Consider the following 14,404-nt stretch of genomic DNA (forward strand, 5'->3'; position numbering starts at 1 on the left):
AAATTTAATTTAACTTGGCCATTAATAATTTCAAGTTCCAATGACTAATAATCAATGTGATATTTGTTGACATTATTGGGAACATTACCAATATTGAGCACTTTTGGAAAATCAAGATGCCAAGTGTGGTGCTCACTGTTCACATCTTGGAGAGGTATACATATATGACTTTATCTATCACACATGTTAAAGTTATAAAACAAAAATTTTTTTATTAAAATATAAAAAATTTAAATTTTTAATATATTTATTTTATATTCATTAAATAAAAACATTTAAATTTTTTTACTAATTTATCATATGTCTTCAAGACACATGTTAATTAAACTCTATGTATATAAAGTAAAATAAATTAATGGCGCACCCACGTGGAGATAAGAGTTAAGGTGGGAGTGTAAACTATACTATAGGTCATTTTTTACATAGAGAGATAAATTAAAAAATTATTAATTTTTAATTAATTTATTTAAGATGTTATATTAATAATTTTGAAATATTTAATGCATACTTAATTTTGCTATATTTAATGAATTGAAATCCAAGTAAAACGTTGAAAAAATGATAGCATAATTAAGTAATTAAGTATGCATTAATTGGGAATTCAATAAACAAAAAAGGTTCTTGTAGCAAAGAGTTGCAGGTAACAAAATAAGCATACTATAAACTCACTTAGGAAAAACAGTGGTAGTTAGGTTTTAGATGAAGACGATAACCAACTCTATAAGATGAACGGATGTGAAGCAGCAGAAGAGCATATGAAAATGATGCAAGAGAACAAACTTTCCTATAAGGACATATTGATGAGCGATGGATTAGACAAATTGAATCCCTATGAAATTGAATCCCTATGATGGATTAGACAAACTTTCCTTTGCTATTTCTAATCTTTTTTCCCAGGTTACAGGACTCGAATTAGAAAACTTTATCCAAGAGAAGTGTCAAATGAGGAGATCAAGGATGTTGTTTTTCGATGGGGAGTTGGAAGGCTCCTGGTAATGATGGCCTTCCGGCCAAATTCTACCAACAAACTTGGGATGTGGTGGAGACATCTCTTAGGTAGCGTTTGGTGGAGAGACAGACGGAAAGACTGAGACAAAGACTAAGAGACAAGGATTGAAATAAATCTCAGTATTCTGTTTGGTGCAAAATGAGAGACAGAAATTAAAAAAAAAATAAAACTCTAATTTAATTTGCACAAAGGATAAAATTGAAATTAATTAATTGAAATGAAAGTATTTTAGGTATAAAATATTATTAAAGTTTCAGTCTCCATCTCTAAAAATTTCAGTCTCCTGTGTCCCTACTTTTTGGAGGTACTGAAATACTGAAATTTTAGAGACAGAGACAGAAATTCTAGTACCAGTCTCTGAACTAACAAACACGATATTGGATCTCAAGTCTCTCAGTTTCTGTGTCAATACCTCAAAACAAACGCTACCTTATAACTTGGGTGAAAGATGTTTTTAAAGAACCTTATACGATTACGGACGTTAACAAGACTTTAATAGCCATTATTCTAAAAATTCCTTCACCGGAAAATTTTGGACAGTTTAGACCTATTAATCTTTGTAATATTTGCTATAAATTTATAACTAAAATCATTGCTTCTAGATTGAAAGTTTTTATGCCTATTCTAATTGCTAACACCCAATCTAGTTTTGTGCCTGGCAGGATCAGTTCGGATAATATACTAGTGGCCCAAGAATCTTTCACTCCAACTAGAGGAATAAGCCAGGGAGACCCCTATCCTCTTATCTTTTTGTTCTTTGTATTGAGCGTCTATCTCAATTAATAAATAAATTAGTTCAAAACAAAGATTGGGAGCCTATTACTCTCTCAAGTGGGGGGTCTAAAATCTCTCACCTTTGTTTTGTAGATGATTTTTGCATAGATGTAGAGCATTATTGTTGGGTAAATATGCATAATGTCCAAAGTTCAAATATGGATGCACTAATATCATGCAAACTGTAAACAGACTTGAGCCACGGAAAATAAGAATCAAATTAGCACTCATATAGTTAGGATTTTTCTACAGAAAAAAGTATATATTTAGTGCCTACGAATAAGAATAGCATATAAAACAACTTAAGGAAATGCTTGTTAACATGTATACATCTAACTCATTTGAAACGGAGAAACTGCATTTTTTCTTTTATTTCAATAAATTTGCTCAAGAACCATATATAAATGAATCTCTTCCACCGTCACAAGTCACTAACAGAGGCAGGCATGCATACGATTTCAGCTCCATAAAAGCAAAGAGCAGAGCACACACCACGGCTCCATTCTTCAAGTCCCACAAGAAAGCATAGTTGTATCTGCAAACCAATTGTCTATTTGATTAAGCATAAATTGGCATAACCTTTAATAACAATTACGGGGAAAAAATGGTTATAGAAAAAATAACAAGACTACATACTAAATTAGCTCAAAAGGAACTAAATCTTACCAGACAATTCATGGATCATAAAAAAAGAAAAAGAAAATATCATGGAAGAAACTAAAAATCCAAACAAAAGTTAGCACAAGTCACCTTGCAGAAGAAAAGAGCATGCATGCAGTCTGTAGAAGATGGGCAGTATTTATAGGTAAAAAATCAAGGGAATAAGCAAGATGTCCAATATTTATAGACATATTACCCTGATGGCCTGATTCACATACCAGACATTAATGTCAACTAAGGTAATGCATAAGCATGACAGATAAATATTTCGAAGTAAATAAAATTTAAGGCAACTACTAAAATTATGACTATATTACCACACAATTCGGTGAAACCATTGTGGCATTGTCCTAGACCAAGTCACCCAGCATCCCATAAGACACTTTAAAAAGGCCGAAAGTCCCAAAATCAATGGCGCAAGCCTTATGATCAATGACAACTAACCACATACACAAGCTTTGAAAGGAACAAATCATTCCAATCCTTGCTTGCTAATCACTGAATGTCTTCATTTAACGGGAAAAACAGCATGGCGTTATGTGGTAAGGACTGCTTGAAGGACATGTAAACCATGCTGCATTTGCCATTACCCAGCTAAACAAGGATGTATATGATGTATATCTATCATGGAAATAAAAAACTAGAATAAGTTATATCACAGCAGTAAGTATATAGAACTCATGTTAGAAAGTATCATTTCCAAAATCAAGTCACTGGCAGATGCCAACTTGTCATTGTTAAAGATTAACCATCAGAAAAACATGCAAAATACATCACTCATGGTGGAACAATAACTGAAAACTCACTCCATATCAAAGTAGATTTTGTTCTGCGACTTCAGAACAATGAAACAGTAATAATTCGGGAACTCTATAAATTATGGCTCAGCCAAGAATTAATCCTGATTCCTAGGTCCAGCAAAGAAAAATGAACAAAAGTTTAACTAAAGGAGAAACTGAATATCAAGTTCCTTTGGTCCAGAATTACACTCCAAACCTAATCTTCCCGTAAAGGGTGTCCATGATTGGTTTTCACTACTAAATGGCAATGATATAAAAAAAAATCAACTTATGCACAGCAAAAACTACACTAGAAAGATGAAAAATTGGTCACCAGTTAAATGAGAAGCTTTCTCTTATTTATTTTGTTATATATGGTAAGTTTAATCCTCAGCCTGAACCTACAATTACTTGTGTCCATAATTTGAAGTCTACACCAAGACCTTTTGAGTGAACATATATGCAATTCTAAAAGATTACATGATAATTTAATGTACATTGGCACTTGGCAGAGCAACAAAATTTCCTTATAGCCGACACCAAAAATGCAGGTTGTGTTTTCATTTTCATTTTCTGATGCCTTCTTGTGTAAATATTGTCAAATTAATTAAAATAAACTTTATTAAATAAAAATTATATGATTGAATGACCTGGAATCTGTCTACCATAAATAAATAAAATAAAACAAAAAGAGAACAGGAATTACCTTACCTTTTAAAAGAATTGGATATAAGTATTCATCTTGATCTTATACCTGATCTCTAACCGTGCTTCACCATCAATAGACTGAAGTAATACATGACCAATACCCAATCCTGATAAAGATTCTGGTATAATTGTGGACACTCACTTCCATGCACCAAAGTCAATGGACTGAAGCGATATATATCCTAGATACAAATCCCTCAGATGCTGCTTACACAATCCTATTCGTCGTTTGTTTAAGCTTGGATGAATGCAAGTCGAAAACCCAGTCTTCCAGCTAGGAGATTTCTGCCTTTCCATAACATGAAGAGTATAGACCCTCGGTGCTGAAGAAGAGCACCCTATGACAAAACAATTACATGGTCTTGCCTCGGTCACAATTCTTGCAAGAGATAACATACACAAACCACTGTAAGTAATTCCATACATTAATGCCTCATCGTTTTCAAAAGCTTGAGTATCTGACATTTCATTAGTCATTTCCACCTCCATATCCTGTGTTGATGGAAGCCTGCTGAGTTCTACATCAAACCGCTTTTCTATATCAGTTTCATGCACGCGGTACTTCACCGCTAAAGTACGAATGCAAGATTTCCTAACTTGATCTGATATTAAGTTTTTTATCTCATTAAAGTTAGCACAGCTTTCATACCATTTTAGCCAGCGGATGATGATCCCCGAAAACCAGTCAATAATTTCAGTTGTATCTTGCATGATAAGCAAATTAGTAGAACGGGGGAATCCATTAGATGTGGTCAATCCATATCTTAAAAGACGCCTTTTTATTGCTTCTAGAGGAGCTATAATCTCAGTTTTTGTCATCACGTTTCCCAATGAGCTGTTATTATTTGGCAAAAGCTCAACAACAGAGGCTGCCTCTGAAGTTATATACTGCTCTGCCTGTTTTTTAAATTCATAAAAGGAATCTGTTAGCTCTAACGGAAGAGCTGGTTCGGCAACACACTTGGATAAAATAGTTTTTTCACTTGCATGTTTTGTTTGAACATCTTGTATCCATATCTTCATTAAGTGTTTATACCAATGGTCAGTTTCCATTCCAGACTTGCGGTAACAGGAAACCCTATTCAGTATAGAACTGCTATCAGCTAAATGCTTGATTTCTGATTCCTTAACCTTCTTCAAACCATGTCCTAGCCATTTCTTCCCAATTCTAATTGTCCCATAATTCCAAGCCTCTACCTTTTGCAATGTAAATAACTCTACTTTTTCTTTTAGCTTGTGAACAGCTTTTACACCAGGACTCTCTGTAACACTTCTTTTGACTAACGTTCCTAGAAAGCGTATACCACGAGGTCCTTCACAAGGCAATAAATCAGTTTGAACAACATCCAATAACAAAGAATCCTTCAAATAACTTTGGATCTCGGACTTAAAATTAGCAGCAGAATCCTTGGAACCAGATATTGCCAAAAATATTTCATCCATAAAGCGACAAGAGTAAACCTTGATGCTGGAATTCTTCTCAACTATACACTCACTATTACCATCTAGCTGTCTCCTGAACCAACCACGCAACTTGGAGCAGGAGTTATCTTGATCATTATGCATTCCAACTCCATCATATATAGCTTCATATTTCATTGACAACCTGTGGAATTCGGTGTCAAACAGGTCAAGGTATACATTCATTAGAATAGGGGACAAGACCCCTTCTTGTGGAAGACCATGTCCCTTTGGGAAACCCCCAAACTCAAGATTCAGCACCTGAGAATCAAACATGCTCCGAATGAAATCAAATAAAGCAGGATCTTCTATCTTATCCTCCATTACCAAAATCAACTTAGCCAAGACAGCAGCATCCAACTTCTTGGTTACAAGCAACGTGAACCACCAGTCAGGGTTTAAAACCCCTTTGCGGATATACTTCAATGCTGCGGCACGACCCCTACCACTTCGGCAGCCATGTGAGATCTTCGAGAAATGTGGCTTGTAAACAACTTCCAAAGCTATTCTGATGGCCTCCTGGACTACCTTCAACCTCAAATTGGGAAGGACCAGAACTTGTTTGTCATTTGATCCTCTTGTTGAGACAAAGAAAGTATTTGCACTTGCATTAAAACTCCCCTCTTGGAGCTGTTTTGCCAAGTCATCGAGAAAGCAACTGTCATATCTTGACTCTGCATCAACATTAGAGTTGATCCTTATGCAATTATAAGCATCACGTAGAGTTTCTCCATCGGAAATGCTCTGCATTAGACCACGAAATTTTCCATTCACAAACTGATTCTTCACCCTCTTCTTTATTCGGTTTTCAAGAAATCTCTTGAACTCCATCCTACTCCTGGGTTTACTCTCTAGAATTTTGGAGGATTCCTCAACGAGAGAAGCAAGGTCCATTGCTAACGTTGATTTTCCAAAGTCTTCGTCTTTCAAGAAACCACCATTGCCTGGTAATGCAGTTGAATAAGAAGCCCCTTGCGCTTTTCCAACATGTTTGCCTGATACAACAGAAGTGTCCTTAGGGTTTACACGAGAAAAAAATACAATGAATTGAAGCATTTCTAGGTTCTTTAGATAATTCCATTATCAATAGCCTATATAATTTCATAATTTGAGAGCAGTGATGCAAGACAATTTTTTTCAGCTACTATGTTTTATTATTGGGAGAAACAACCTAAATAAAATGAATTTAATTTTCATACACTTTCAGTAAATATATTTTACAAGAACATTCAATATATCATTACATTAGAGAAAATAACTAACTTTCACACTATTTAAAGATCGTCTAAATAAATGAATTGGATCAGTTGATCGTGTAAAACTTTTCACAATATTATTGCATGAAATTAAACTCAATAAAAGAAAAAGAGTGAGAAAGAAATATTATTACCAAGAAGCATAAGCGAACGACAAGGGGTGGGTGCAGCAAAGTTCAGGTTGTGGAGTAATATGGCACATTTACGAAACTTGGCTGCGCTGAAAATGAGGGTCATGCTTTCTTTGAAGGGTAGTCCAATAGCCACTCAACACAGAGAAGCAAAGCAAAGAAAGTATAGCAGTTTCTTTTGCAGAACCATCTGTATTATGTCATTAACCCAACAACATAATGTCCTCCAATATCTCTCGCTAAGAGTTGAAATCTTCTAACCTACATACATTCAAATACCCAATTTTTTTCTATAAAGGGGAGTCCGTTAAGCTGAGAAGGGAGAAAAGCAACATTTAAGAGCACACATTGTGTAATCTTTGTTAGAAGAGTGTGAGAGAAATCCAGACAGTTTTGTTGAATCTTTGCTTGACCATCAAGTAAGAAATATGGTACTGAATCTTAGCACTATATTTGTATTTCTGTAGCATCTCCCACGTTCTCCTCAGCATCACCATGCCCATTGATATCCATTTGATCAATTGCAATGGCAACCTAAACATATATATGCCAAAATAAGGGAAAAAGTTAGAACTTATGGTGAATATTGCTTACTTTTTACTACAGGTTAAGCCAAAATGATTTATCCTTGTTGAGCCAACGTTGCTATCAATTTTTCTAACCAAGCCATAATTTCATAAGATAGCACCAACTCAGTAGTTCACAAACATAACCATCCCAATCTAAGGCAAACGAAGATCCAACTTTCAATCTCTATTTGCAACAAATTCAGCAAAAATTCCAGATATCAACTCAGGGACGAAAAAAATAAAACAAAATATAATTAAAAATGATTCCACTATTTCAATCATTTATTTGAAAGGGAAACCTAACCGAGGGGAGTAAAGAGACGGATCAAGTAGCATATGCTAAAATCAACTTGGAGTACATACAAGATCAGAAAATTCAACTCACATTAATTCCATGTTCCCTAATGAAAAATCAGAGTACTACTCACAACATTAAAATCTTGCTTCTATAGTTAATTAACTTTGGATCCAAGCAAATTTCAGCTTTCTACTGATTAGTTCCATGGTGTTTGTGATTATAGGTTGAATGTTTGCTGATGAATATCCAAGGGGATTTGATTTTATTGAGAATAACAAATTCATAAGTGGGAAAGCAGCTGTTATTGGCTTCCTTTTATTGTTGAATTTTCAGCTGTCAACAGATAGGAGACATTTTGAAAGGAACATGCTACTTGAACTTTTATTCAGGATCTAATGCTCATAACTAGACATCACCATCATCACTATCTATTCCCTTTTTATCATTTAGCAACATGATACATATATAAATATATCTTTTAGTCATCACAATTTGTTTTTGGATGCCCTTTATCTTATCATGTATATCTCAACCTTTCTTTCTTCCTTTTTCTTTCTTAACTCATTTTCTTCCTCAAGTTCACTTGATTGTAAACTATTATTTTGTAATCCAAAATGGGACCAGAGTGATTCCAGAGATTGTGTTTCTTCTACTCAACTTTTCAATAATGAACAATAATATTCAGTGTGTTTTAATATATATTGCAATTAATAAAATTAATTAATTAACATAGACAATAATAGAAGACACGAATATGGTTGGTTTAACAAGCAGTCATAAATAGCATAGCCATAAAGGAGTCAATTTACATGAACAAAAGATAAATCAGGAACGCCAAACAGTCATATGAAAGACACTTATTACATTGTGTTTAATGAAGATGGATTAGTGAACCTAAATGGCAAGCAAAACAGAAGCAAACTAAGGCATTTATCCTTCCATTTGTGTTTAATTAAATTCAAATGACAAACAAATTAAGGCTCCAGAATGTCAATTACTTCATTCTGTCATAAAGCAGCAAGGTTTAATCATACACAAGCAAATAAAGGCTCTATTTGGGCAGAACAAATCACTATGGGTGTACATGAGCCGGGCCACACCGGGTTTGCCCTAACCCAGACCCGGCCTTAGCATAGGCCCGGTATATATTTCGGGTCGGGTCTGAGTTAGGCAAACCCGGTGTGGCCTGGCCCATGTACACCCCTATCGGTCAATATCAAGAACTATCAGAAGGCAGCCCCATAGTGGCAGCAACAGCGGCAGCTGGCGAAGATGGGGGTAGAATGATAGACGCTGGAAAAGGAAAGGAGCAATTTTAGAAAGTGAATAATGATCAGGATCAACAAAATAGGAAGGATCAGATAATCGTGCAAAATAAAATCCTGGCATCGAAGTATCAAAGAATATTCCTCAAAAAGGAAAGAAATTTGTCTTAATTGATGGGTTCGTTACTGATGGAGCAGAGAATCAAGCAAGAAATCTATATGGTCCATGGATGTTAGTTAAGAAAAACCAGAGAAGTGATTAGCAGATAACAGGGGACATTCCAAAAGAAAAAAAGAGGAGGTTATACGTCTAGATTTCAAGTTTTGGCAACAGAAAATTAGGAGAAAGAGGGTCAGAGGGCCCATAATGAACCTAAAATCATTCAACAATCTGCGGAAAAGGAAAGAAAATACACACAGACCCCTCTCAAGCAAAATAACCATTCTAATATGGTGAAAGATGTACAAAAACAGAAACGAGCCTTTGTCATTACTAAGGAAAATGATGCTGATATAAGCAAGAAAAAGCAAAACAAACAAAACTAGAATAAACAAGCCAAAGAGAAACCAAAAGCTGCCCGGAGCTGAAGCAAAATAATTTAGAACCTCAGGTTGAGCAGCAAAAGGCCTCTAGAGAGAAGGAAGTCAAACACCAAGACTATTAGAGACAATTTTTCAAACTGAATAAAGAAATTGCCAAGAGTAAATAGGAGTCCTATATGCATATCACTGACCTCTCTGACTCTCACTCGACTGCACTTATATCCAAGTTCATGGGTGGGGGAGAGTATGGGCAGCAAAGTACAGAAGGAGAGCAGTCCGCAGGAGCCACCAGATTCAGGTGATCAAAACCTGGACAAAAATATGATGGACATCCAAAACCAAGGCAAACTTAATTCAACTCTAGAAGCTAAGAGGAGATTGTCTCCACCGAACATAAGCCTATGGAGGCTTAATTTTCTGGGTCTTATCAAGAGGATTTTCTTATCACTATTTTTAGTTATCATGAATATTATTTTTTGGAATTGTAGAGGAACTACCTCTAAAGGTTCTCTTTTATTATTAAAGATCTTGTCTATAGATTCCATACTAACTTAATTTTCCTTCTTGAAACCCACATTTCAGGGACTAAATCCAAAGCAACTATCAAAAAGCTAGGCTTAGATTCCTGGTGTATTAGTGAAGCGGATGGTTTTGCAGGAGGCATTTGGTGCCTTTAGAATAAGTCTTTTTGGAATATCGAACCTGTCCTAATTGAGAAACAACTTGTGCACATGAGAGTAAACTACGACCAAGGGGAACCATGGTGGCTTACCGCAACTTATGGCAGTCCTCAAGTGGGGAATAGGAGCTAGCTATGGAGCAAACTAGAGGAGTTAGTGTCATGAAACAACTCCTCCCAAAAGGTTAAGCTGATAGGAGGAGGCAACATGAATGATTATATCTCTAACACTCCGCCTCAAACAAGAGTTTTATTTGGCTTTGCTTGATTTTTTTTCATAGGCCTTCTTTTCTGCTTTTATTTTTCTTATGTTATTTTTATTACTTTTGGGGTTCACCAAGGATCAAATTCTAGACCTTTAGGACATAGAGATTTGATACCATGTCATGAAACCACTCATTCTCAAATTTTACTCTCTTTTCGTTCAGCGCCACTTTCTTTTCTCAAAACATTTAGCACCAAATCTGAATTTCAAAACCTGCCCCCACTTGTGGCCATCACTATGTGTGAACTACTGCCGAACAACCACTTCAACCACCACAACCACGTTATAAATGTGTGTATTGCCCAAATGTCAGTTACCCGGATAAAAAGTCTCTCGCACAACACGCATTGAATTGGCATCTCAAATTCAAACACATTTACGAAAAATATGGTCGGCTAATTTATTTTATTTTATATTGTTCTTCTTTTGCGCGATTTAAAGCCGAATTTTTCTCCTGGTTTTATCTTTGATATTTCTTTGAGAAAATCTTTTGGTGAAATTTTAAAACTCTCTTACAAAAGAAGAATTGAAAGCATATCAGAATAATGCTAGTGATCCAATGATTCTTGATGCTAGCAATATTGATCTATCAACTAAAGTAGCTGGTCCACGAGGTGGAGCATACATGGAAATATTCATAAATGGGTTTTTTCCACCTTCAACAAGTGTTGCCCCAATGTTTTCCTGTTATGAAAATACATTAGAGTGGGATAATTTCGGTTGATTCCTAATGTATTAGTGAAGCGGATTGTTTTGTAAGAGGCATTTGGTGCCTTTGGAATAAGTTTTTTTGGAATATCGAACCTGTCCTAATTAAAAAATAACTTGTGCACATGAGAGTAAGCTATGAACAAGGGGAACCATAGTGGCTTATTGCGATTTATGGCAGTCCTTAAGTGGGAAATAAGAGCTGGCTATGGAGTAAACTAGAGGAGTTAGTGTCATAAAATCACTCCTCCCAAAAACTTAAGCTAATAGGAGGAGATAAGATGAATAGTTATATCTCTAACACTCTTCTTAAAGCGAGAGCCTTATTTGGGCTCACTTAAATGATTATATCTCTACCACTCTTCCTAAAGCAAAAGAAAAAGAATTGAAAGCATATTAGAATATTGCTAGTGATCCAATGATTCTTGATGCTAGCAATGTTGATCTATCACCTAAAATAGTTGGTCTACATCTCTACAAGGTGGAGCATACACAAACATATTTATGGATGTTTTTTTTTCCACCTACAACAAGTGTTGCCCCAATGTTTTCCTGTTAATGAAAATACATCAAGGTGGGATAATTTTGATTAAGTCATAAATCCAAATAATTACGTTATAAAGGATGAAGACATCGATCAGGGACCAATGCATGTAGGTGATATAAATGGAAAACTAGATGAAGGTGCTACAAGTTTGATACTTGTTACAAAGCCATCAAAAGTCGTATCGGATGAAAGGACAGTTCAAGTCAGATGTTCATTAGTATTGAACTTCAAAGGCCGGTCAGATGGAAGATCCATTAAAAATATTCTTTCCCTTGTGAGTTAGCTACGGAAATAAATGCTCATTGGTGCCTAAGTAGAGATTTTAACTCAGTCGTCACTTTGGAAGATACCGGGGGGAAATTCTAATCTTTCACAAGACACCAATAAATTTATTAGCTGTATGAGAAACTGTAACCTGAATTTCTTGGGTTTCTCAGGGCCACCATACACTTGGCAGAGAGGAAATGTCAAGAGAAGGCTGGACAAATTTATTTATAACATCGATTTCTGTAGCTTATTTTCGGCTGTAGATGTAAGACCCAGAACTTTTGAAAAATCTTATTATGAACTAATTTCAAATTATATATTTATTTACAGTTTTAATTTCAGATATTATTTCATTGAAGATAATCAGAGGCAACTTTGATTAATTGGATTTGATATAAATTAAAGTTTCTATCCAAACTCTACAATTATGGATTATTTTCCTATTTTACAATTTAAAGTTTTAGAAATTCAAAAATAATGAGATTTGGCTATTTAAATTAGGATTTTATCTAATTTTACAATTATTGAGTTATTTTCTGTATTTGAATTATAAAGTTAGTAGTTATGAAATAATAAGGGTACTTATATGATTTAATTCAACTAATAGATATTTTTATGATTTAATACTTTCAAAGTTTTAGAATTTTAGAAAATTCAATAGCACCTCCCCTAAAGTTTGGACTTTGCCACCCTTTTCGGGTCCCAACCAAACCAATCCTCAACCCTTTCCGGACGGGTTCAAGACCAAATCAGTTTCCAATAAAACAAAATTTAGACTTTCAAACTATCAAAATCATTTTAAATCAAACCAACTCAGAAATCTCCAATTTAACAAAATCAGTCAATAATGCAATCAAACAGACAACCATATTCATCCAAGATAAACCACACAATTCATAAGACTTACATAATCACCAGAAATGCATTTCGCACATCATATCAATTTATAACAATTCCAATTTAAAATAAATTAATTTTTAGAAAAAGCCCCTACCTCATTCGCGATTCAACTACGTGACAAAGCTCCGTTTTCTCTCGGCCCGCAACGGCGGCAGCCGCATCCTCGGCAACTCTAATCACGGCACACAAGAACCGAAACATAATCCTAAAGCATAACGTTGCAAAGACCTTAGAAACATACAACAGAATAGCAACTATAGAGGTTCGGACGAGGAACAACATACTGTACTTACGAATAAGCCAAAGAACAGAACAGTGGCAGCTCTGATGATGACGCAGCAGCTTGATGTCGCACGCAACAGTCATAGAACTCAGCATGCAAGACCCGTAACTTGATCCTATGACACCAAAACCTCAGATCCTTAAACAACTTGAAACAGAAATATCCATTCAAATGTTCCGGAACGAAACGCTTACCCAGACAAGGAAGAACGGCTGAACTGAAACAGCGGTAACTCCGATGGTGGTTCCGGTGATCACAGCCACGTTCCCAGTGACCCGAACGGCGGTGGAGGAGCTCAACGGCGACGGCGCATGCAAATCGGCGACGGCAGCAGCTTCTGACGGCGACGATTCTCCCCGGTGGCTCCCTCTCGCGCTTCCCCTCTTCTTCGTCAGCGACGTCGATGGCTTCCCGGTGGCTTCCCCACGGCTCTGCTCGACGATGACGGACCCAGAGGTGGCGGCGATGACACGCGCAGCAGCAGCCCGCGATGATGACGACGGAGGCTTCGAGGACGGTGACCCGCGGCCTCTTCTCCTTCGCGTCTACTCCCTCTCCGCGGCTCTGCCTCGACGGCGGCTCAAATGGCGACGGCGCCGAGGCTTGTCGACGGTGACGCGATGGTGGCGGCGCGGACAGCTTCCTCCCTCCAGCGGCACCCTCTCCTTCTCGGATCTCCCTCTTCCCCCTTTCGCTGATTCCGTTTCCCCTTCTTTCTTCTTTCTTTTTCAGCAGCTGCTGCTGTGTTGTGTGCGTGTGTTTTGTTTGTGTGTGTGGGTTGGTGATGAGTGTGTGTGGGTAGGGTTTTAGCTAGGAAAGGGGGGGGGGGGGGAATGTGTGTTAGGGTTAGGGTTTTGATTTGGGGATTTTGGGTTTAATTTAAAATTTAATTAAATTTTTTAAATTATTTTAAAATATTATTTATTATATTAAAATATTATTTGGTTTGAAATTAAATATTTTAATTGAAATTATTATAATATAATAAAATTAATTTTCTTTGTTTTTAAAATTTAAAAGTATTAAATCGTAAAAATACCAATTAGTTGAATTAAATTATATAAAAATTTTTATTATTCTATAACTACTAATTTTATAATTTAAATACAGAAAATAACTCAATAATTATAAAATTAGATAAAATTATAATTTAAATAGTCAAATCTTATCATTTTTGAATTTTTAAAATTCTAAATTGTAAAATAGAAAAATAATCCATAATTATAGAGTTTGGATAAAAACCTTAATTTATATCAAATTCAATTAATCAAAGTTGTCTCTAATTATCTTCAATGAAATAAT

General features: G+C 35.7%; 1 protein-coding gene across 6 annotated transcripts; it reads right to left on the reverse strand.

Annotated features, from left to right (window-relative positions):
* Positions 1–1,977: 1,977 nt before the first annotated feature.
* LOC112765755 (nuclear intron maturase 4, mitochondrial) lies at positions 1,978–13,950 on the reverse strand. 6 transcript variants are annotated; one of them, XM_025811611.2, is made up of 9 exons: positions 13,297–13,912; positions 13,113–13,217; positions 12,914–13,024; positions 7,126–7,312; positions 6,782–7,039; positions 3,934–6,386; positions 2,761–3,064; positions 2,534–2,648; positions 1,978–2,318 (listed from the first exon to the last, which is right to left on the reverse strand). In XM_025811611.2, the coding sequence occupies exons 5-6, from the start codon at positions 6,882–6,884 to the stop codon at positions 4,069–4,071; spliced, it is 2,421 nt and encodes an 806-aa protein (XP_025667396.1). In that variant the 5' UTR covers positions 6,885–7,039; positions 7,126–7,312; positions 12,914–13,024; positions 13,113–13,217; positions 13,297–13,912; the 3' UTR covers positions 1,978–2,318; positions 2,534–2,648; positions 2,761–3,064; positions 3,934–4,068. The 6 variants fall into 6 exon arrangements, with proteins under 6 accessions (XP_025667396.1, XP_072079788.1, XP_025667395.1 ...); XM_072223687.1 differs by lacking the exon at positions 2,534–2,648; XM_025811610.2 differs by having other exon boundaries at positions 3,929–6,386; positions 6,782–7,312.
* Between the last annotated feature and the right edge of the window lie 454 nt (positions 13,951–14,404).

The sequence above is a fragment of the Arachis hypogaea genome, chromosome 17, assembly GCF_003086295.3.
Source record: "Arachis hypogaea cultivar Tifrunner chromosome 17, arahy.Tifrunner.gnm2.J5K5, whole genome shotgun sequence".
In the NCBI taxonomy this organism is placed as follows: Eukaryota; Viridiplantae; Streptophyta; class Magnoliopsida; order Fabales; family Fabaceae; genus Arachis; species Arachis hypogaea.

Bases quoted from the DNA above. Each gene is read 5' to 3' on its own strand.
- LOC112765755 (XM_025811612.2), bottom strand. From the start codon at position 6,884: ATGACCCTCATTTTCAGCGCAGCCAAGTTTCGTAAATGTGCCATATTA. The intron at 6,387-6,781 runs GTAATAATATTT...CTGTTGTATCAG, and splicing joins TCGTTCGCTTATGCTTCTTG to GCAAACATGTTGGAAAAGCG.